The 22,574-nt window shown below is 39.4% G+C and overlaps 1 protein-coding gene across 3 annotated transcripts in view; it reads left to right on the top strand.

Annotated features, from left to right (window-relative positions):
• The window catches only part of HTT (huntingtin), a 77,032-nt gene extending 63,191 nt beyond the window's left edge, over positions 1 to 13,841 (top strand). For all 3 annotated transcript variants that reach the window (XM_053940097.1, XM_053940096.1, XM_053940098.1), the window contains 13 exons: positions 576 to 730; positions 1,084 to 1,223; positions 1,392 to 1,474; positions 1,747 to 1,877; positions 2,061 to 2,190; positions 2,953 to 3,108; positions 4,089 to 4,279; positions 4,718 to 4,832; positions 5,058 to 5,271; positions 5,416 to 5,521; positions 6,891 to 7,053; positions 7,691 to 7,851; positions 8,855 to 13,841. In XM_053940097.1, the coding sequence (XP_053796072.1) occupies positions 576 to 730; positions 1,084 to 1,223; positions 1,392 to 1,474; positions 1,747 to 1,877; positions 2,061 to 2,190; positions 2,953 to 3,108; positions 4,089 to 4,279; positions 4,718 to 4,832; positions 5,058 to 5,271; positions 5,416 to 5,521; positions 6,891 to 7,053; positions 7,691 to 7,851; positions 8,855 to 9,068 (1,959 nt within the window). In that variant the 3' untranslated portion in view covers positions 9,069 to 13,841. The remainder of the gene's footprint in view (positions 1 to 575; positions 731 to 1,083; positions 1,224 to 1,391; positions 1,475 to 1,746; positions 1,878 to 2,060; positions 2,191 to 2,952; positions 3,109 to 4,088; positions 4,280 to 4,717; positions 4,833 to 5,057; positions 5,272 to 5,415; positions 5,522 to 6,890; positions 7,054 to 7,690; positions 7,852 to 8,854) is intronic.
• The last annotated feature ends 8,733 nt before the right edge of the window (positions 13,842 to 22,574 follow it).

The following is a 22,574-nucleotide window of genomic DNA, read 5'->3' as shown; positions in this document are numbered from 1 at the left end:
TGTTAGGGTCAGACTTAGGGCAAGCTATTGGTTGTTCCTTATTTGTCATGTAGGGAATATTTGTGGAACAAGAAGAATACTGCTCCCTTGCTTTCCAAGGTAGACCAGTATATTCAAAACTGCAAATATTTTAAGCACTGTTGTAAATTTCAGTATGTTAATATTTTCTGAAATAAAAATAAAATTTTTTGAAAGTTGAACATTGGTTACCATCTTACATCTTCTAAAAAGGATCAGATGCATTGTGGTCTGATGCTTTGTTTCAACAAGTAACTAATGGGTAGCTGCAAAGAAAGAAGCTAAACACTTTTTAAAAAGCTCTGAAATGGACATCTTGAGGTTTTAATGCTGCTGGGACAAGAGAAGGATGCATGCAGAGTAACTGATTAGAAGGAAGGGTGTGTTGCTGCTGCAGTCAGTGTGTGCATTGTTTATGTCACATAGATTTCTGGATGGGGAAAAGAGTAGATGTCAGGCTTATTAATGATAATTTAGTGAAACCTGACAAACTGATATTCAGAGCTTGGGGATTTTTTTTTTTTAACAATTCAAATTACAGTGAGTTCATTTTACAGGAAGATACAGAGAGGACCCAAATCAATGTTCTTGCAGTGCAAGCCATAACCTCCCTGGTGCTGAGTGCAATGACCATACCTGTTGCAGGCAATCCAGCAGTTAGCTGTTTGGAGCAGCAGCCCCGCAATAAAGCTTTAAAAGCTCTGGACACAAGGTACTTGTTCTCAAATGCATAAAACTTGTGGTTAATGTATAATGACAGTAGCTTAGTCTAACTGTAGGAAAAATATGTGTAGATTGTATTTTCTAAGTAAGAGTATATATGAGTGGATCTGTTTACAGAGAAGTTGCATGGACTTAGCATTGTGAACATGCTGACTTAAAAGATTATCTGAAAAAGATATCTTAATAAAATCTAGTAAACAATGTGTAGAACATATTTTCCAACATTTTCATTTCCCCGATACTGAAAATTAGCACAGATGCATAACATTACAGAGTGAGCCAGACTTGCACAAAACTGTTAAATGAAAAATCTGCTAAAATTGATTTCTCTTGGGCTTTTAGGTTTGGGAGGAAGCTAAGTGTTATCAGGGGAATTGTTGAACAGGAAATCCAGGCAATGGTGTCTAAGAGAGATAATATTGCTACTCATCACTTATACCAAGCTTGGGACCCTGTTCCATCACTTTCTCCTGCTACTACAGGTAAGAGCTTGTTTGTGGGGGAGAAGGGGAGAGTGAATTCCTTTCGCATTTAAAATGTGGAAAAGATACACTCAGAAAAATTTGAAATCCAGTTTGTGGAAAATGAAGCCATTTTCACATGTGCTTTATTATGCACATTTTAAAAATCCATCCTTTGTTTCATTACAGGTGCTCTTATCAGCCATGAAAAACTCTTACTGCAGATCAATACTGAACGAGAAATAGGAGATATGGATTATAAATTGGGACAGGTTTGTTAAAAGCTCAAATTTAAACTTGATTTTTATTACATTTCTTCCAGTTCTGAAAAATTAGTTAAGAAACATTGCTTGACATCAATAGAAACCAAAAGCTCTGAGTGATGCAGGGTCGGTCATAACTGGGTGTCTCCTCAGCTAGAAGGCTGTGTGTTGCCTGTCATTTAAATGAAAATATGTTTGGCTTCTAAGATTCTTCTAGGCTGATTGTTGGGGTGTTAAATCCACTTCTTTGCTATTTGTTTTTCTCTTTTGTGTGTTGCAAGGTCTCTATACACTCCATATGGTTAGGAAATAATATCACTCCACTGAGAGAAGAAGAGTGGGGTGAGGATGAAGAAGACGAGAATGATGTACCCGCTCCGTCCTCACCACCAACCTCTCCTATCAACACCAGGTATTCTTATTTTTTTGTCTCTTCTCTCTTTTGAGTCATAGATAAGGTTTTATTTCTTCATGTTGAGTTCAATAAGCTGGGTTTATGAATTGGATGCTGGTAAATAACTGTATTATTTCAAATCAAACATTTGAGCAGAGCTTAAGAATAGCTGTTTTAACACTTGTTTATTGTTCCTTGCAGGAAACACCGGGCTGGTGTAGATATCCATTCTTGTTCTCAGTTCTTGCTTGAACTGTACAGTCAGTGGATATTGCCATCCAACCCCAGCAAGAGAACACCAGTGATTTTGATCAGTGAAGTGGTGCGATCAGTAAGTCTGAATTGTTATTCGGAGTCATAATTGAGTATATGTTACAAATGTTCAGAGCTAAGTAGCATCTATTAATATATGGAACACACAGAATTTTCTTGGCAGTGCTATTCTGTGGGCAGTACAGGAACAGAACTTGAGCAACTACAGCACTATGCTGATTTAAGCTATACAAGCATCCAAATTGTGTATTCTGCTGCTGCATTCCAAATACTTCATTGTTACTTAATGGCAGTTTATATTTTACTTGACTACTTGTTAAAGCAAAATTTGCTTATCCTGTCCCTTTGTAAGAAAATGAAGATGGAACAACAATGTATGTTGTTGATTATTAAGTGTAGAAGCAAAACTAAAAACACAGATGTGGAATGTGTCTTGACAGTCATTATTCACTCTCACTCTTATGACTTCAAATGAAACTATCCTTGCAAGAGAAGTATGTGCTATGTGTTTTGGGATGGTTTAGTACATTTTACATAGCAATGTTTGTTCATGTCCCAGAGTTACTTACTATAGTGGCTTTGATTTTGTAAACTTTTTGGTAAAAAGGACTTCTTGGAGGTCATTATTATCAGAGACGAATAGTGGAAATAATTCCTAACAACAATAGTAATAGTTATTTCAGATTCTTGACTAAATGTTTGCACATTTAATAGATCAATTGAGGAAATATTTTGCTTACAATTTTAACAGAAGGGAGAGTCAATTTTTGGCTGTCTGCTAATGGGAATTTTTTTATATTCAATTTTAATTTCTGTACAGCTTCTGGCAGTGTCTGACTTATTTACAGAAAGGAATCAGTTTGAAATGATGTACACAACACTGACAGAGTTACGGAAGGTGCATCCATCAGAAGATGAGATTCTTGTACAGTATTTGATACCAGCTACTTGTAAAGCTGCTGCTGTTCTTGGAATGGTAAGAAAGTCTCAGAAAGTTTATTGCAAATTCATGAGTGTTTAGGTTAACTCAGCTTCTGCTGCAAAACCTGGTAAAGGTGCTTGTCTCTAAGAATATCCTTTAGCTGATCTGCATGGCTGTAAGAAGTAATAGGATATGTATTCTGGGCTTTCAGAGTTTGCAAACATTATCTCCAATTGCCCTGTATTCAAACAGAAAGGTTGTTTGATGTGGTGTTTTTTTGAGGTTTGAGTGTGATTTAATGGGCTTTTTGGTTTGTTTTACTGAATTCAGTGTTGCCTTTGCCCTGGATGCCTCATTTGTTACATTTCAGGCCAGAAATGAGGACTTGCAGAACAGCTTTTGCTAGATTTGTATTGCTGGTGAATGGCTGTAGTCTCATGGGAGGTTGGGAAAGTGCATGTGATGAATATATAGCCCCAGATAGTCAGGTATCCCTTTTCTTTCCTTCACTCTTCCCCCCACTGCATCATTCTGTCTTGAAATGTATAGACCAGAAGTACTTTCCAGTGAACATTTCAGAGTGGAGTTATTTAGGAAAAAAAAATAGAAATAATTTTGGAAGGAGTTAGCCCTCTCTGAGACTAATATAACACTATATGGATAATAGTGGTAAAAGAAATTCTGAAAGGCTTTTAGGGTGGGGCTTTCAGTAGCTATTGCAGCAGCAACTCTGCAAGGGAACAGTACTATTTACTGAACTAATCCTTATCTTGTTTGGGTTTTTAAAATTTCAAATCCTGACATAACTTTGTACAAATAAAACAAAGTAGCATCAATTTCCAAGTTAATCTGCAACTCATCTCTTGTCTGATTGTATTAGTCTTGTGATATTTATTCAAAGTAGTTTAAGCCAGGCTCTGGTTTGTTCCCTATTTTCTGCTCTTTAATTTGTTCCAAGTATTTCGGAATGACAGGACTTGCCAGTATTTAGACCAGTGTTGATTTCTGATGGGTACTCTTGTTGGGTGTATTAGGATAAAGCTGTGGCTGAACCAGTAAGCCGACTGCTGGAATCAACCCTGAGAAGCACCCACATGCCAAGTCGCATTGGAGCTCTGCATGGAATTCTTTACATCCTTGAGTGTGACTTGCTGGACGAGACAGCAAAGCAACTCATTCCAATTATCAGCGAGTATCTGCTCTCCAATTTGAGAGGAGTAGCACAGTAAGACTTCTTCCTTTCCCCCTGGTTCCAAACTGTTGCATGTTTATGTCTGAACAAAAGGGCTCTCTGTTGTTGGCAGCTGCCAGTACATTTTAGAGCGGGCTGTTGTATCAAACAGGTTTTGGCATTTTCATTGAAAATATCATCCAATCTTCGGTTTAATTTACAGAGTGAAATGGTATTTGAGGATGAGAAAACTGTTTGATAGTACAGGCTTTTGTGTCTTTGGTAAACTGTGTTACTTAAACCTCATTTTTCTGTCATTTTCATGATAATCAATATTCTCTCATTACACCTCAGCAATACTTTCTGTGATTTTAAAAAGGGCTTATGTTTCATGTTCAAAAATACTTTGAATTTCTAGAAATTGTTTATAGTGTCTCTGTTTGTGACCTAAACAACTTTGGTGTGACCACTAGTGTTTTTGCTCATTTACAGTTGTGTGAATATCCATAACCAAGAGCACATTTTGGTAATGTGTGCAGCTGCTTTCTATTTGATCGAGAATTACCCACTTGATGTAGGGCCTGAATTCTCTGCAGGAATTATACAGGTATGTTGTGATGCCTCCAGTGAGGGGTGGTTGTGTAACCTGAGACCACCACATTAGCTGTCTTTAACACTTAACTTGGATACTGAGGTGTAGCTATTCTTTTGGGTTTAGTTTCATCAGTTTTTGTTAATCCTGATGCTGTTCCATGCTATTTTGGTGTGGTGCTAGAAGATGACCTAAATACACCTCAAAGCCAAGTAGTTGGTTTTTTTTGCTTTATTTCAGATGTGTGGAGTCATGGTGTCTGGAAGTGATGAATCAACACCATCCATTATTTATCACTGTGTCCTGAGAGGATTGGAACGACTCCTTCTTTCAGAGCAGCTTTCCAGGCTGGACAGTGAGTCCCTGGTTAAACTGAGTGTTGACAGGGTGAATGTGCAGAGCCCCCACAGAGCAATGGCAGCCCTGGGATTAATGCTGACTTGCATGTACACAGGTATTCACTTCGTTATACCTCTGATGTACTGGGAGACTGGCTTGCTAACGGTGCTAATTTTCTTAATTTATTTTTTTTTACCAAGAGTAAAAGAAGTGTATTTTAACATCCACAGTGAACTTGTAACAAATTATTTTGGTTTAGGAAAGGAAAAAGTCAGCCCCAGCCGTATCCCAGATGCAAATCCTGGTGCTCCTGACAGTGAATCTGTGATTGTTGCTATGGAACGAGTATCTGTCCTTTTTGATAGGTAAGAGATAGGTAAATGTGTAAATGGTACTCTGGGAGGGAAACAATTGTGTTTGTCACTGTGAGCTCACTTCTCTATTTGACGGTTCTTACAATTTCTGACATGTTTCTTACATGTTTCTCTACTTACTGTTGCTTAAAAGTTACACTCCTGGTATACACAGTAACACTGATGGAATTGCTGAAGGCAGCACAAAAGTGCAGGAATGTAAATGAAAACCAGACGTGTCTGAACTGATACTGTGTGTTGCACAAACCATAATACTTCATAAATGTATTTCCAGCTCCCTTCAGGTCAGACTCTTAAGTGCTTTTCAGGATGTCTTCTACATAATCAAGGATATAAATCCAGTTTATGGGAAATAATCTTTCTAACCACCCTAAGAGTTTAAAACTTTTTTCCCCTTCCCTTCTCACAAGAGTTGCTCTTTCTGAGGCTGTTAAGTAATTGCAGTGGAAGGATACAGTAAAACTTCTGTATTCACATGGAACTCATTAATGGGAACATTTCAAAACCCCTGTTTTGATCTGACAATCTCAAGCTGTCTTAATTGAGTATAGCATGTTAGATTTTGTGTAGTAGTTTGTGGGTAATGGTTTACATTTTTTAAAGTGTTCAGTGGTTTTTCCATAAAGCTGGAGGAGGGTTTCACTTCTGTACTTGGTGAGAACAGAACTAGAGCAGTGCTTGAGCATTTTTTAATATATCACTCTGAAGAGCTAGCAAAACAAATGTGACTACTGCAAGCAAAAAATAACTTCTGCAGGGAAGTATCACATGATGGTAACTTGATCTTGATACATCAACAGATGCTGCCTTTATTAGAAAGACTTTCTAATTAGTGTTATTTAAACAAAATTGTCTGTAGGTTGGAATATCTTTTCCCCACTTTACACAGCAATGCAGCTTGATTTTCTTGTTTGATATGTTGGTCATTCTGAGCTTGAATAAAAAATGCCAAGATGTTATGAATGAAAACTAGTGTTCTGTTTATAAATGGTCTTTTCTCTGATAACTAGGAGGAGTGATCTCCCTGTCCTTTTTTGTTCCTGTTTAGTTTTTTCAGCATTCCTGTTGGTAAGTCTCATCTCTGATGCAATTCCAGACCTTCAAAAAATGTGATTATTCAAAACAGAAAAGGGGAGAGCGTGGGGTAAGGACACACCTGTAACAGCTTCTGACAGCTTTGATAGACCTCTTTAGGTAGTCTGTTATTAAGATTACATGAAGATTCGAATTCATCAGTGCTGAGAACTTGCCTACTCAGAGATGAAAGTAAAATGTTCTTTCCATTGCCAATTAAATTGGAAAAGAACAAGATATGTGTTGACATTCAATCATAATATATTAAATTTTTTATTATTTTCAGGATCAGGAAGGGATTTCCTTTTGAAGCTCGAGTAGTGGCTCGGATTCTTCCACAGTTCCTTGATGATTTTTTCCCCCCACAAGATGTAATGAACAAAGTCATTGGGGAATTTCTGTCCAATCAGCAGCCATACCCACAATTCATGGCAACAGTAGTTTATAAGGTAATATTTTTATTTATTTTTCTTAAATGTTTCAGAAAATTTCTAAATAATTGTCAGCTCAGCTGAAGGGCCATATACCACTTTTGCTAATTAGATCTAAAAAACCTGCCATGATTAAGCTGTCCTGCTGTGAGCTTTGGTTTCTAGGCAGCATCAAGGGCTAGAATTGCCATGTCACCTAGAGGCCAAAGCTCACAGCAGGACAGGTCAGTCACTGATAATGAGAAAATAAAGAGAAAATTAGTGGTTGTGATCCTGGTGCTCAGATTCTAGATCTGAGTGAGCCATCACCTTGTAAACCTAAAAGGCAAGCCCCTGTGGCTTCAGCTGGGCTTTTGGGCTTTTGGCTCTTCAGCACCTACTGAGCTTGTGCATCACTGGAGAGTATATGTGCACAGCACATGTGATCTATAAAAAACAAAAACACTACACAAGTTGCATATTTCTGTGTGATTACTTCAGTTTGGCACATTTGTCATGAGTCCAGTTCACTAATTCATTAGACTCAAAGTTGTCCCCAGGAAGCCAATTTGTAACCCTCAGAGCTTTGTAGCCAGAGAGAACCTTTACAAGAGAAACTGAACTTTTTCCTGTATCCATCCACTCTGTCTTTATTCCTGTGTGCAATATTTTGCAGGTGTTCCAGACACTGCATAGCACTGGACAATCCTCGATGGTCCGTGACTGGGTGATGCTCTCTCTCTCTAACTTCACACAAAGAACACCCGTGGCAATGGCAATGTGGAGTCTTTCATGTTTTTTTGTCAGTGCTTCCACTAGTCAATGGATTTCAGCAATGTATCCTAAAAAGATTGAATGTTTGCCATTTCTGGGTAATTATAGTGTAAAGCCTTGAAGGGTAAGAGTACAAGTGTAAGACACAAAAAAAGCAGTTCTACTGCAGAGACTAATGGTGTATATTGCTTTGTGCTGTTGGTACCTCACGTTATTAGGAAAAAAAAGAACATCTAAACAGATTATGAGAACAAAGTTATCTAAAACTACTGCTTTAAGATCAGTTTCTTTTGGCCATGCAAGATGACTGGGAAAGTCCTTACTTTGAAGTACTTTTTAAAAGCATCACCAAGATAGTATTGCTGTGACCTTTAAAAGTTTTGCTCTGTATTCCTTCTGCAAGATAAAATATATTGAAAAAAAAAATGAAAGAAGCCAACAAACTCAAAAATCAAGAGAATTATCCTCTACATCCAAACTGTATTTTGCAGTTATCACCCTGGCTGTGTGCACTGCAGTAATAGTGAGCTTTGGCAATGGAATGGCATTGGCCAAATAAATTGGAACAGACTGCTTCCAATTTATCTCTATATCTCTCTTTACACACACACACATATATATATATGTATATATATATATATATATGGTATTAGTACTGGGTTTATTTAAAAACAAATGAACAACCCCCTGAAACAAACAGAAAAATAACTAGTGCATTTTGTGTGCAGAGAAAGAAGTGGCCATTTGTCATGTTTGAGGTGTCCTAATGACTCTCAACCACAGCAGTGCTCTTTGGCTCTCAGCAGTTGCTGATTGCATTGTTTGCTCCAATGGATAGAGAAAACTACTGCTAGCTTGAAATTAATTTCTGAGGATAAGAAATTGTGTGGTGTTAAGGAAGAAATAGGATTTATGTAGTAGCAGTTAATTGCCAGATGACAGCATTTTGCACTTGAACATTGTTGGCGAACTTAAGAATAAACTGTGTAATGGGGATCAGTGTTTAAAGTGCTCAACCAAAAGAGGGCCGATGTCTGTCATTTTATGGCCTTAACTTGTATTTCAGTCTTCCACATATTATCAGCAGAATGGGAAAATCAGAGCAAGTGGATGTTAACATCTTCTGTTTGGTGGCCATAGACTTCTACCGACACCAGATCGATGAAGAATTGGATCGGAGAGCCTTCCAGTCGGTGTTTGAGGTGGTAGCATCTCCAGGAACCCCATACCATCGCCTGCTGACTTGTTTGCAAAATGTCCACAAGGTCACAGCATGTTGAACATCCTGATGTGTAGTGGAACTGCATGACTAGTGTTGGAATATGAATTACAAGGAATGCAAGATGAAGATAATACCTGGGGTTGCATTTGTGATAAATACGGACCTGTCAGTTTTCCTTCCAGCATGCATGGACAAGTGCTCTGCAGCACTGGAAATCACCTGAGAAGTCAAGTGTAGTTGTTGTTGACACCAAGCACCTCTAAATGGAATGAAGTATGTCAGTGTTTGTCAAGTGATGTTGGGGACTAATGTGAGCCGCACATCCAAGCTGTAAAATATGAGCTAATACCACATGCAAGGTATCTGGTAGTCCTCTTCTTCCCAATATGCAGCTGAAGCCACTGTGGTGCAGCCAGTGAGACACTGACAGACTGTTATTGCAACGTGCAGTCGTTAGCCAACTTCATAGTTTTATGTACCTGTATATACTGTTGTGTAGTACAGAATAGAATTTGTTTCCTAATGTCTCTCCCAAACAAGGAAAAGAGAAAATGGCTTTTATGATTTACACTTCCAGCATGTAATTTCTCTCTCTGGATTTTCTGCTATCCAGTGGTGTATGTGTTGGTGATACCAGAGATATAGTGCACATACGTAACCACACGTTTTTCTTTTTTCTTCTCAGGATTTCAAATTTGAGTACAGTATATCAGTGAAAGAAATTTTAACTTAAATTTATTTCTATATTATGTACAGTATGTAAAATTGTAAGATGTGTGGTGCATGAGCTGTGCTGTAATTGGAGATGAACAAAAGCCATGCTACTGAATGTCTTGACATCTGTATTGTCCTCATTTTTATTCCTCGTTCTTGAATTCATATTCCTTTTGGAAATCCATCTTAATGTACAGATTACATCTTGTTATGCATCTCACTTTTTCCTAAAGTGCTTTAAAACTGGAAATTGTTGATTAATTTGTCTTGAGAAACTGTACTAAGGAGGCATTCTTGTGATCCACTTTACTGTAGCTTCTTTTTAATTCCTTTATTTTGAGACATAATGGTAAAAAAGAGGACTAGTCACTCTGGATCAAACTTTAGATACTTAAGAAACTGCTCTTATTTGCTGCACAGCATTTTAAGAGACAAAATGGTGCAAGCTCCCCAGTAGTCAACAACCATTTGACCTTTCCTAACTGAGACCATGGAGTCATCTGGACCACTCTCATGTAAACAAATATGTGGTAGCAGTAAAGAATCAGAAGGCTGCTGTGGTCTACTTTGGGACTGGTTACTAAAGTGTTAGATTACACAACCTCTTTTATTACCTGTTGTATCCATAATGCTTTAGACACAAACACAAATCTCTGTGAATTTCAGGACACTACACAGGGCCAGATTTAGCTTTTAGTCACCACCCAGGGAATGCCATTGATTCCTAAGCTTTACATGAGGAAATCTAGCACAGCGTTTGTCTTTAGTTGTATTTTAGTCTTTCATTATAGAGAAATGATACCTTGGTTCTCAGTCAGATCATACATTCAACCTCTCTTCATTTTCTTATCACACCTTTTGGTGACACTTGGAAAAATGAGATAGTGTTGTCAGGAGGAGCATGTACTGTATGTATTTCTGTATATAATGTATATGTTGAAATTATACACATGTGACAACATTTAATGTATACAGATGTGTATATTTGTATTTATTAAACCCATGTATTTAAACTAATTCCAATCTAGACCAAAAATTGTTGCTTCTGCCCGTAAATTGATTACAAAGGAATTGTCCACTGGTGTTGCTGCCTTTTAGAAATTGGTAGAGGAAATTGATAGAATGGGCAGTAGAAACAACTGTAGATGTTGCTGTATTTAGCTCTCTACAGGTCTTATTATCTAGAGCAATTATTTCTGTCCTTAGTTGGGTTACTCTTCTTCCTTGGGCCACAGCACTGTGGTGATTTTTAAAAGAAACTGAACAGGATTTCACAAAAGGTTTAATAAAATAGGTACTGTTTGAAAGTTTTTGAGTTATATTGGAAATTATCTTAATTCTGATAAAAGTCTAATTCCAGGCAGTGAGATATAATGCCTTGTGTTTGCATTAAGGGGTAGCATAGATCACTCTTCCCTTTTGTAATCACCAATAATCGTTTTGTACTGTAAACCCACACACCAGTCAGTTTTTGTATGATATATAGTTTAAGTGAAGATATTTTTGTAAGCTATTTTCCAGAATTTAAAATAGATTTTAATATATTTTTTAAGCATCAGGTTAGTCAAATTCTCACCATATAACAGTATATGTTGTGTTATGAAACTGTTGAATTCTTCATAATTTTAAGCTCCTCGTGATTAACACAGACCAGCTGATTACTTTACCTTGGGATCACAGGAGCTAGACCCTTTATGAAACTTCCCAAACCAGCTTGGGACTCGCTATAGAATCTTTCAAGCCAATGAAGAAATACTGAATTAAGCAGTCAGCACAGCTGGATGAAAAACATTAGATGTGACAGACTCCCATTCCTCAAATGCCTCTTGCCAGCCTTAGAGCAAGTATTTGCATTACCTGCTTCAAGACAAGATCTAAAGCTGATGCACTCAGTTCTAACCTCACACAGATTCACTGGTTATAACTTCATCTGTTTTAACCTCTCTTGCAGATTTGTTGTAGTGTATATACCTCCTGTAATGTGTCCCAAGTGTCTAAAGAAGGGCACCTCCTCTTAGGAAATTTTCTGTGACCTGAAGGAGTTGTAGCTTCAGGGTTTTCCTAGTGTGGGAGCACACTGCAGTAGTGCTTCAGTTCAGACATTTCATTGTAGCACACTTTCCTGTCTTCTTCCTAGACATTCTTTCCACACCTTTATTTCTTTGGGAATGAAATCATACTCAAAATCACTCCTGTCTGCTTTTAGTGACACAAGCCACGAGGTGTGCCACTGTTGCAGCAGAACGGTGGCCATTAAGGGATTCTGATGTTGGATTTAAAGGAAATAAAAATACTGCTTGTCCTTTGAGACTGACTCTATGCAAGATTTTATTTCACAGAGTGTTTTTAACTTGCTGTAAACAGAAAGCTAATTCTGAAAATCAGGCTGTTCATTTTTTCATTGAGATAGGGTAGAAATGTTTGGTCTTTAGACCTACATTTATTGTCCTGGCTAAACAAAGACAGCATTTTTAATGTGCTTTGCGTAAAAGTGGCTTCTTTACAGCCTTACAAGATGAGAGGTATGGCATGATTGGGAGCATACTTGAGACAGATTAATGTTTAAAACTTCAATTACAATTCACTTGTCAAAGAAACTGCATTACTAAATCTGTAACGTGGCCCTCCCCTAAGAACACTGTATGCCAGCCAGCTTGTTACAAATAGCTTTTGGACCAGCTACCCACTGGCCCATTGAATAAAGTTTGCTTTGTGTTTCTTTCAGCCTGCCCCCTCCCTTGCACTGAGAGCAAGAATGAGGAGTTGCAAACGACAACTTACTGTAAACCAGTTCTTATTTGTGGGATTCAAAGTATTTTCTTTACTATTTATGTTATTTTCCAGTTGCAATTGAATGTGAGTTTATTTAAATCTTCTCTAAAGTGTATACTCAGATGTCATTTCTTGCCTAAAGCATCTAGTAAATGATTGTGTGTTACTTTTGCTTTGGTAGGAATGCCTTCTTAGCACCAAGACATTGCTTGTTTTTTAACCACCAGCAGCATTACAAAAGCACTGAGTAATGAGTGAACAGATTTAGGTCAAATGAAGGGACCAAGTGGAACCTTTTGGGTTAAAAGTAATTTGCTGATATCTAGTAGATTTGCCTTAAGAGTATTCTGTCTTGCCATTCTCCTTTTTCAATGGCTGTTAACTGTACAGCAGATAAGGAGGTTGTGTCAAAAGCACTGCAAAGACCGTTCTCCAAGAGCAGCAGACCTGGTTTGTCTTACGATTTTGTGGAGCTGTCAGGGCTGAGCATTTATGCTTCCATATAAAAGAAATTTTAGGGTAAAATGAGCAATAAACAATAGCAATAAGCAGTTTAATTAAATTCAGTCATTCAGGATCTTACCCAGTGGTTAAAAGGGTTGGGAGAAGATGGGGAACTAATTGAGTACATTCATTGTGTAAATCAGACTTTCTCCATGTACAATCCCAACTAAACTTTCTACTAAAGGTAGAAATCAACTGAGTGACAATGGTAGGTGTTTTGCTCTTTTAGAACAGTTTTGGTTATAAGGACACAATTGCTGAAAGCTACAAGAGGGCAAAATACTTTGCTAGTTTTGAAGTAGTTTAAGTATTTTAAAGTGAAAACAAGCTGCTGTAAAAACTAGAGTAAGCAAGTAGCAAAATTTTGGGGACATTAATGATGTTAATTTAACCTAATACAGAGATTTTGGGTGAACTCTTCGTGCATGCTACCAAAATATCCATTTAAAAATCTTGAGAATCCCACAGTCATACCCAGAAGAGCTTCTATGATATATCTTGATAGCATTCAGGTAACTGGGTATAAATGCTGCAGAGCATTTGTGAAGCATGTGCTGCTTTAGTCATGTGCATTTTGTGTGAGCTTATCATTCCCATCAGTCCGTGTATACACACCATCAAGTTGGATAAACTTGGCAAGGATAAGGTAACGCCCCCTGTGGTGGGGTACAGTTTGAGGGCAATGATGAGCAAAAGCTTGGAGCCCCCACCTGAAAAGCAATTGTACTCAAGGGAAAAGAAAAGCATATAATTTTAGATGTATGTTTAAGTTTTAAAAAAAATGCTGAAAGTACTGCACATTGAAACTAAAAGAGAAAATAAAATGCAACTATTACTGTAAGTGATTTTTCTCTGGTTATTTAAAAAAAAGAGCTTGATGCATTCTCACTAGAGTTTTTCCCCAGTATCTTTTCTTTCCAGCAACTATCAAAATACTGAGTATTATTAAGACGTGCAAGAATACTTGAGCTCTCTGCAAATGTAGCTATGCTGCACAATCACAGTGCTGTTCGCAATTAACCAAGAACTATCACGGCTGAGCTTTTAATTGTATCTAACAGTCATGCTTGCCAAAACTTCTCTGGGATTCTAGATGAGATCAGAAAAGGCAAAATTCAAGTGTACAGCTGTATTTGTGAATGAGAGTGTATTTATCCACAGCAGTGCTGGGGAGGGATAATACACAGGAGAAGAAATGGTTTAACTTGCCGAAGCTTGGTTTCCCAGCTGTTGGGCTTGCATCTTAAAAGAAATTTCTGGGTGGTCCTGCTGCTGAACACTGGAGGATCTCTTGCAGTACTCAACGGCTCAGAGACATCTTGTTTTGATTAACTTTGCAGCACTTGGCTGTTCCCTGGAAACTCTGGCATAAAGTTTGAAGTAGTAGTTTAATGTAGAAAGCACGTGCTGGTTTTGTCCTGAGTCAAAGTAACTTCTTTTACATCTTGTTTTTCTGTGTCGGAGTTGGTGGCGACTGATCCGCCGCTGTGCAACCTTTTAGTGTAGCCGTGGAGCTGAGGGACAGAGCTGTGCTGTGGTAAGTGCCTTTGTCTGCAGAGCTGGAGACTTGTTTGAGTCATAAAGTCTTCGTCTTTTTGTCACTCAGAGAAGAAAAAACATTTAATTTCTGCAAATAGTACCCCTAAAGATGAATTGCCAGGCACAGGGAGATGAAGCATTACACTTAGTAGACTAGAACTTTTTAAATTTACTAGAACTTTTTTTGTTTTTCCCACTGCCTTTCCTGTCCTGTATAGGTATTGTGCTTTTTTTCCCTACTTCTTAGTGCAGCTGTGAAGAGTATTGCAGCTATCATTTGGGAATTGGCAGGGCTCCACCCCAGTTACAAGACAAAGGCTTTGATTGCCTGTAGAATTAAACATAATTATACCATAAGTTTTGCATAACTGTTTGAAGAGATGAAAAGATTTGTAACTTGTAGGTTTGTTAAAAAGTTGGAAGTAGGAACATGAAAAAGTTCATACAGTTTATATAGAATGCTATCTTGGGAGTGAGCCAAGCCTTCAACTCTTCTATTGCAGCCATAAGTCCACCTTAATTTTGTTTCTGATCTTTCCCATGGTGTACACATCCAAATATGGCAGAGCAGTCCCGTACCCCAGGTGCTGTTTTCTTATCCTTCAAGCTGCAAACATCATGGGTAGATTTTGATCAAGTGCAACCTTATTGTTTTATCTGATTGTTTACATTTTGGAGTTCTTTCAGCCAGGCTGCAGTGCTTGGGCTCCAAGCAAAATGCATCCCTCAGGGCTGGGTTTGACCATGCACCAGATACCCACAGAGCTGTGAGCCAGATTAAGTCAGGCTATTTAAATACAAGGTTTTTGCTAATCTAGCTCATCTTGAATTATATGCACTGTAAAACTTCAAGTCAGTGTTGAAATAACATCTCCAAATTAGAATCTTAGTCTTTTGTACCCCTTTCTTCCCCTGAGGAAGAAGAACTAAATGTGTTTTCATCCCTGTCTTGCTGTTAAATGGCTCTAGGATTGAAGTCTAGTCCAATGGAAAAGCAAGTGTAAAGCTTGCTAACTTAACTTTTCTTGGTGTGTCTTGTTAATGTTGACATTTCAAATATCTTTGGCATTTGATTTAACATCTATGAAAATAACACAATTCATTGTTTAACATTTATTTCAGGCAAGTTTGGGCAGATACTCTTAATTACACTTTGTTCATAGTAATTTTTCTTTGCCTTCTTAACTGCTTCAAACTACCACTGTTTTAAATGAACACTGGATGCTGCAGATCTGGGAGGTATTTTTAAGTGCTTTCCAGGCTTCTGATCCTTCCATCTCTTGGTAATGTGGCTTAAGCTCATTCCTTCTCCTCCTGTCTTCTTTCCTCTGCCTTGGCTGCCAGAGTAAATACTTCACCTGTTGAATGCTTTAAAATAAAATTGTATGTCACCAATAGATTGGTATGTGACTAAGTAACAGAGGATAAGGCTGAGTGATCCAAAGTACCTGGAGTTTATTAATTAATTGGGAGTCCTGAAGAAGTGAATCTTTAGAAGGGGACCAAATAAACCTGCAACTTTTTTGCCACCCAATGTGGCAATTTAAGAATATTGTTCAGATGTTTGCCTTCATCAGTACCAAAATCAAATGCTTTCACTAATGTTTCAATCCGTACTTTGGCTGCTTTACTGCTTTTGTGGTTGTCTTGGGGATGATTCTATCTGTGCTTACTGAAGCAACATATTTATATACTGCAGTTACTTAAATGTGAGCTTGTGGATAATACCTGTTCCCATTGCAGTGTGATCTGATAATATTTCCAAAAAAAAGTGAGAAATGTGATCTGGCAGCTGGGAAACTTGCAGGCAGCACTAACAGTAATAGTGAAAGGACCTGCTGCTTCAGAAAACATTATCTGGGACCAAGTCACATTATCAGTGGTAAACAGAGGCTTGTATTATGCTGACAGGTTAATTTTCCAACACTCCCACTGGCCTCCTGTGGGGTTTGAGAGTATCCCTGTGTGGGAAAGATACAGCAAACCTGGTCTGATTCGAGTTGAGTTGTCTCAGATGACAGGATTAAGCAAATCTATGCTTCTTAGATCCATAAAAATCCAAACTGCACATTTTACCTTTGAAAATAATGAATCCAGGGGTGATGATGGAGTGCTGTAAGAAGTCACGTTGAGTTGTCGTGTTACACTTGAAAATATTGCTGCCCCATATGTACTGGTGAAAGTATGAGGTGCTCAGTTTGTTGCAGTGAGACTTGGAGTGCCCAAACTTCTTTTGTGTTTTTGCTGATGGGTTAAATATCGTCAAAGTGGTTATTAATTATTAACTTAGTGAGGTCTGGCTCTCCTTCGTCTGTGCTGCTTTTGTTCTCAGTTTGACTGCATTAACTCTAGATGAAATATAAATGCCAGTCTCGAATTAACAATGATTAAACTGTATTATTCTGTATAGCTTTAAGAAAATCAGGACAGGAGATCAAATTTATTATTTGATGTGTACTCAGTCATGTTTTATTGGCTATAAAATCTCATGTAGACAGGATAACTTTATAGGCCGAGTAGCATAAACAAGAACTTAGCCCTAAATTACATATTTTGAAGAGATTTTCAAAGCCTGTCATGAGATAGGCATTCATTCAAAAGAAAATAATTAGAAGTTAACATTTTAGCAGGGCCCAAAAAGTGGTAGTGATGAGGGTTGTCTGACATATGTTTTTTCCCTTGTGCTTTTCTGCTCTAAAGCTCCAGGATGTGATGCAGGAAGAAAGGATAGGATTTTTTGCAGCAGCCCAGTGTGTGCTTTTTGTGAGTAAAGAACCTTTTGTCTGCTGAGGGCCAGTTATAGATAGAGAAAAGCATCCATGTTTGTTTAAAAAAAAAAAAAATCCAAACCACAAGCAGTTGCAAGGTTCATTGCTGCCTGTTGCAGGTCATTACTTTTTCTCTGTGCAAATATATGATATATCATCACCTGGCTATATCATATATAATATATCACAATCCAGGCAATTTGTGGACCTTGAAAAGGTCTCCTTGGAGACCAAACAGCTGTGGTGCACCCAAGGACAGAGAAGCATTTATGACACTTTTAAGGACATTGCAGGACAGAGCCAGGATGGTTCCTCCTGGGAAAGGGAGGCTTCATGTAGTGTGATTGCAAGATACAGCCCAGGGACCAAGGAATGGTAGGAAACAGCATCTTCTCATTCTTCACTTTCAATGGCTTCACCATATTATGCCTGAAAATGTTGAAGATTCCTGTTATTAAAGGTGTGAGAGAATTTTTTAGGTTTGCTCTCAGCTTTTGTGTTTAGCTTTCTCTTGCACAATGGGTGTTTATAGAGCAGCAAGGAAAAGAAACCCATTTTCAATAATCTGTGATAGTAAGTTTATTGAGTTGAGTGGGTCTTGGGTCTTCAAAGAGGCAGGAGCAGTTGTTGTAAAAGTTGTTTATTGCATGAATACATCAGCCTCAAAGGCAAAGACTTCAGAGTATTAAAGTCTGTTAAAATCTTTTGGCATCGAGTCCTGATGTTCTGAGCAGAAGCAGCAGCAGAAGCTACCTTTTTTTTGCACCCCAATATAGGGGGATTTTATTCATAAATCATCCAATCAGCTAAAACCATGATTCTAAAACATACTTCCTACACCTCTCTGAGCTTAATTCTAATGTGTGAAAGTAGTGTCAGCTCTTACATAAAATTTACCCATGTAGTTCTATCTGTTCACACAAATAGTTCTCTCTGTTCTATCTAGAAATGCAAACAATGTTCTGCTGTGTTTTCATTATGTCTGGAGCTAAGTTAATTTTGTGAAAGGTATTACTACTGAATTTTAAACTAGGCTTTAGGGCTTTTTACTAGCTAATACAATCTCTTAAAGGTACTTAAGATATATTTCTACTTACTTAAAACTAAAACTTACACTCTTACTTCATGTCTGTGTGGTTTAATATATTTCAGTTTCTCTAAAGGTTCCAATTCAATCCCTGCATTCCGTTCTCTCTCTGAGGGATTCAGAGGGGCTTCTATTTCATGCATTCCAACATAAGTTGAAAGAAGGTTGCAGAACTTGAAACTGCTTCTTAGTAGTGTTCTTTTTCCTTCGACTTAGACCTTGAGTGTTCCTTTATATTTGATTATGAAAAGAATAAATACTTTATTTTTTCTTTGAACTACAATTTTCCCTGTAAATTACTATTCCAGAGTCAGCCAGAACTGTCTTTCTTCTTTTTATACAGGTGCCTTTCATCCACTTGAGGAAATGAAATATGCTTTCTTTTCTTCTCCTGAAAATCAAAAATACTAAGTTTTTCTCCTTTTTCTAGTTACAGTTGCATCTCCTCATATTGCTGCATTTTTCTCTAGTGAGAGTCTGATGTTTTGAATTTTCACAGGTAATATTCTTGCCTTATTTGGTTTCTTGATCACATTCCAGAAAGTTTCTTCTTTGAAAAGATGTTACTTTTAAGTTACTCAGTTTTGATGTTCATTGCAACATTAAGGCTTATCAGACACCCATTTCCTAGATCGTCCTGCTGGGGGACAGAAGTGATGCTTGTTTCCAGTCCTCAGGAGCTTCCCCTGATGGCCACAGCCTGTGTGACATCAGCCAGATTCCTCAGCCCCTCGATGCATCCTGTGGACTTGTGTATGCCTATCTTGTCTTGTGTATGCCTATCTTGTCTTGTGTATGCCTATCTTGTCTTGTGTATGCCTATCTTGTCTGAATGTTCCCCAATTCCATTCTCTTCCACTGAGGGTGAGCCTTTGTGGCTCCAGACTTTCCCATGGGTGGAACGGGGATTCCTGGATTCCTCCACCAAATCTGGTGCCCCTGGACATGAGCTTTGGTTTTCATTTTCCTTTCAAAAACATGCTTTTATTATGCTTTTACCATAATAAAATGGTAAAGAATTTACCTTACCAAGAATGCTGAACCCAGGCTTTTCTCAGAGCAGCCCAGCAGAGTGCAGGCACAGCCCCAGGGCACCCAGCAGCCCCACGGGCCCCCATCCCTGCAGCTCTGCTCCACGCTGGGGCTCCTGCCAGCTGCCTTTGAGGGAGAGCCTGTCGGGGACTGCTGGTGACAGATTAAAACCTGAATTCACAGCCAGCTGCTGAAGTGGCCTCTTCCCGAGGTAAAGGCTTTTGTAGCTTTTCCAGTTACCTTTGAGCACTCCTGCCTTTCCTGCTCGCACGGTTTAGCTTTGACTTTCTTCTCCTTATCTGTCACTAGAGAGTAATTGCCCTTTTCATAAGGACCTTGCTTTAACCTTGAACAGCAGTTCCCTGGCACCTGATGTGCATGCTGAACTATATATACTGATGAAAGAGTGAGGTACAGTCCTAATGCCTTCCTTGATGGTTTTTTTTTTTTTTAATCTGTTTCAAGGAGCCCTTTCAGATGGGACATGAAAGCTCTCCCATTATTATAAAATTCCTTATGAAATATTTTTGTTTTGAAAAAAAGACATATTCAGAATAGTGGGGTAAAAGCATAGTCTTATCAGGCTGAAGCTGCAATATCCAAGCTGTTTCCAGTTGCTCTTATCTGTCCTTTCATTTGGTTCTAAACATGAAATGGGCATTTCATTATTAAATGCATACAGAGCCTTTCATTCTAGGGGATACTCCTGTACACACTTCAGTGGGGATTTTTGCAGTATGTGGTAACTTACAAGCAAAAGGTAGATGTTTTTATGACAATACTCTGACAGGAAGTGCTGCAATAGGAATCTGTACTGAAGAGGGAGAACTCTCCTTTCAGGACATGGTTGAGGAGACTCACCAAATCACAGTATGAGCGAGGTTGGAAGGGACCACAGTGGGGCATCTGGCCCCACCCTGCTGAAGCAGGGTCAGCCCAGAGCACATGGCACAGGATTGTGTCCAGATGGTTCTTGAATATCTCCAGTGAGGCAAACTCCACACTCTCTGTGCAGTCTGTTCCAGTGCTCAGACCAGTGAAGAAGTTCTTCCTCATATTCAGGTGGAACTTCCTGTGCATCAGTTTCTGGTCCTTGTCTCTTGTCCTGTTGCTTGGCACCACTGAGCAGAGTTTGATCCACCCTCCTGACACCCTCCCTGCAGATACTGACAGACATTGATGAGGTTCCCTCTCAGTTTGAGGCTGAACAGGCTCAGCTCCCTCAGCCTTTCCTTACAAGAGAGACTCTCCAGAGCCTTCATCATCTGTCACACTCTACTGGACCCACTCCAGGAGCTCCATGTCTCTCTTGTCCTGAGGAGCCCAGAACTGAACACAGCACCCCAGGTGTGTCCCACCAGGGCTGAGCAGAGGGGCAGGATCTCCTCCCTTGACCTGCTGGCACTGCTCCTCCTCACACAGCCCAGGACCCCATTGGCCTTCTTAGCCACAAGGACACACTGCTGGCCCATGGACAGCTTGTGTCCACCAGGACCCCCAGGTCCTTCTCTGCAGAGCTGCCTTCCAGCAGGTCAGCCCCCAGCCTGGGCTGCTCCATGGGGTTGTCCCTCCCCAGGTGCAGGACCCTGCATTTGCCCTTGCTGGATTTCAGAAGGCTCCTCTCTGCCCATCTCTCCAGCCTGTTGAGGTCCTTCTGAAGGGCTGCACAGCTCCCTGGGGTACTGGCCACTCCTCCCAGCTTTGTGTTGCCAGGGAACTTGCAGAGGAGCCATCTGTTCCTTCATCCAGGTTATTGATAAAGATGTTAAACAACACAGGGCCCAGTAGAGCACCCTGGGGGACACCACAGGTCTCCAGCTAGACCGTGTGCCACTGATCATGGCCCTCTGGGATCTGCCACTCAGCCAGTTCTCAATGCACCTCACTGCCCACTCACCCAGCCCACAACTCCTGAGTTTGCCTACGAGGATGTTGTGAGACATGGTGTCAAAAGCCCTGCTGAATTCAAGGTAGACAAAATCCATTGCTCTCCCCTCAGCCACCCAGGCAGTTGCTCCTTTGTAGAAGGCAGTCAGGTGGTCAAGGTTGATTTACCTTTAGTGAATCCATGCTGGCTGCTGATCACCACCTTGTCTTCCATGTGGATGTAAGTTGTTGTTCTGGAGCAGGCACCTTCCTGTGCTCGCACCCAGTGGCAGATGTCAGCTGGCTGGGGCAGCTGTTGTTTCTATCTGTGGATACAACCAGAAATTCAGAATTGCTTTGTGAGTGGAGGGCACAGTGAAGGCTCCTAGGCTTTCTGCCTCAGCTGGACTTGCAGGAAAACAAATGGATGCAGAAACTGAGCTTTATTCAGCTTACAAGAGTAAAGCTGTAGAACTGCCAGACATGCAGAAAAAGGAAAAGCAAGAAAAAGAGTAGATGTGTTGTTAAGGGTAATGAGCAATGCACATTCTCTAGCAGGATTAGGATGGGAACAGGAATAGACTTGCCAAGCTAATGGAAAATCCTATTTTTGAAAAATGAAGGGAAAAAAATCCTTTAATGGGTTTTGATAGGAAAATTGACAAGTATTAACAAGAATCAGGAAAAGTAGCAGTTAAATGGCCAAGCTATGCAAGATGTTCACAAATCTTCAAGATGAACTCAGCAGTGATTAAGGGGAATAAAAACTTGAGCAAAAATGCTGGAGAGTACTTGAACTTGGTGTTAGCTCACTAATGTCAGTGATTCTTGCTGATGGTGTTTGTACAAGTATAAACTGGGGAGATGTGAGTGCAGTGATCCCTGCAAGTGCTGCCCTTACAGAATCAAGGCCAGGATGAGAAGTCCCAGTGAGGAGCAGGATGTGTTAGTTCTGCCCCAGCATTGCACTGATGCAGTTTGATAGAGCATGGGTACAGTGAATTTCTTCTGCCCAGAATATCACACCTGGATTCTCCTGTCCACCTTCCACGGCCTGCAGGGCCTATGGGGAACTTCTGGGAAGGAAGGGAGTATGCAAGCAAAGGAATTTTGTGAGGTAGCTCAGAGACATAATGGAAAGTCCTTTGAGTATGTTTGTGCAAAGGCAAGACACAAAGGCATCAGGGGGAGGATGTAAAATGCAATGAATAAAGTTAGAGAAATGCATTGAGACACAAGTGGTGGCTTGGAGAATCAGACTGTACAGGTGGGAGTAGTGCAA

Source organism: Vidua chalybeata, chromosome 4 (assembly GCF_026979565.1).
Source record: "Vidua chalybeata isolate OUT-0048 chromosome 4, bVidCha1 merged haplotype, whole genome shotgun sequence".
NCBI classification, from domain to species: domain Eukaryota; kingdom Metazoa; phylum Chordata; class Aves; order Passeriformes; family Viduidae; genus Vidua; species Vidua chalybeata.
The sequence above is the reverse complement of the archived record's forward strand: the minus strand, read 5'-3'. Positions and strand labels throughout refer to the sequence as shown.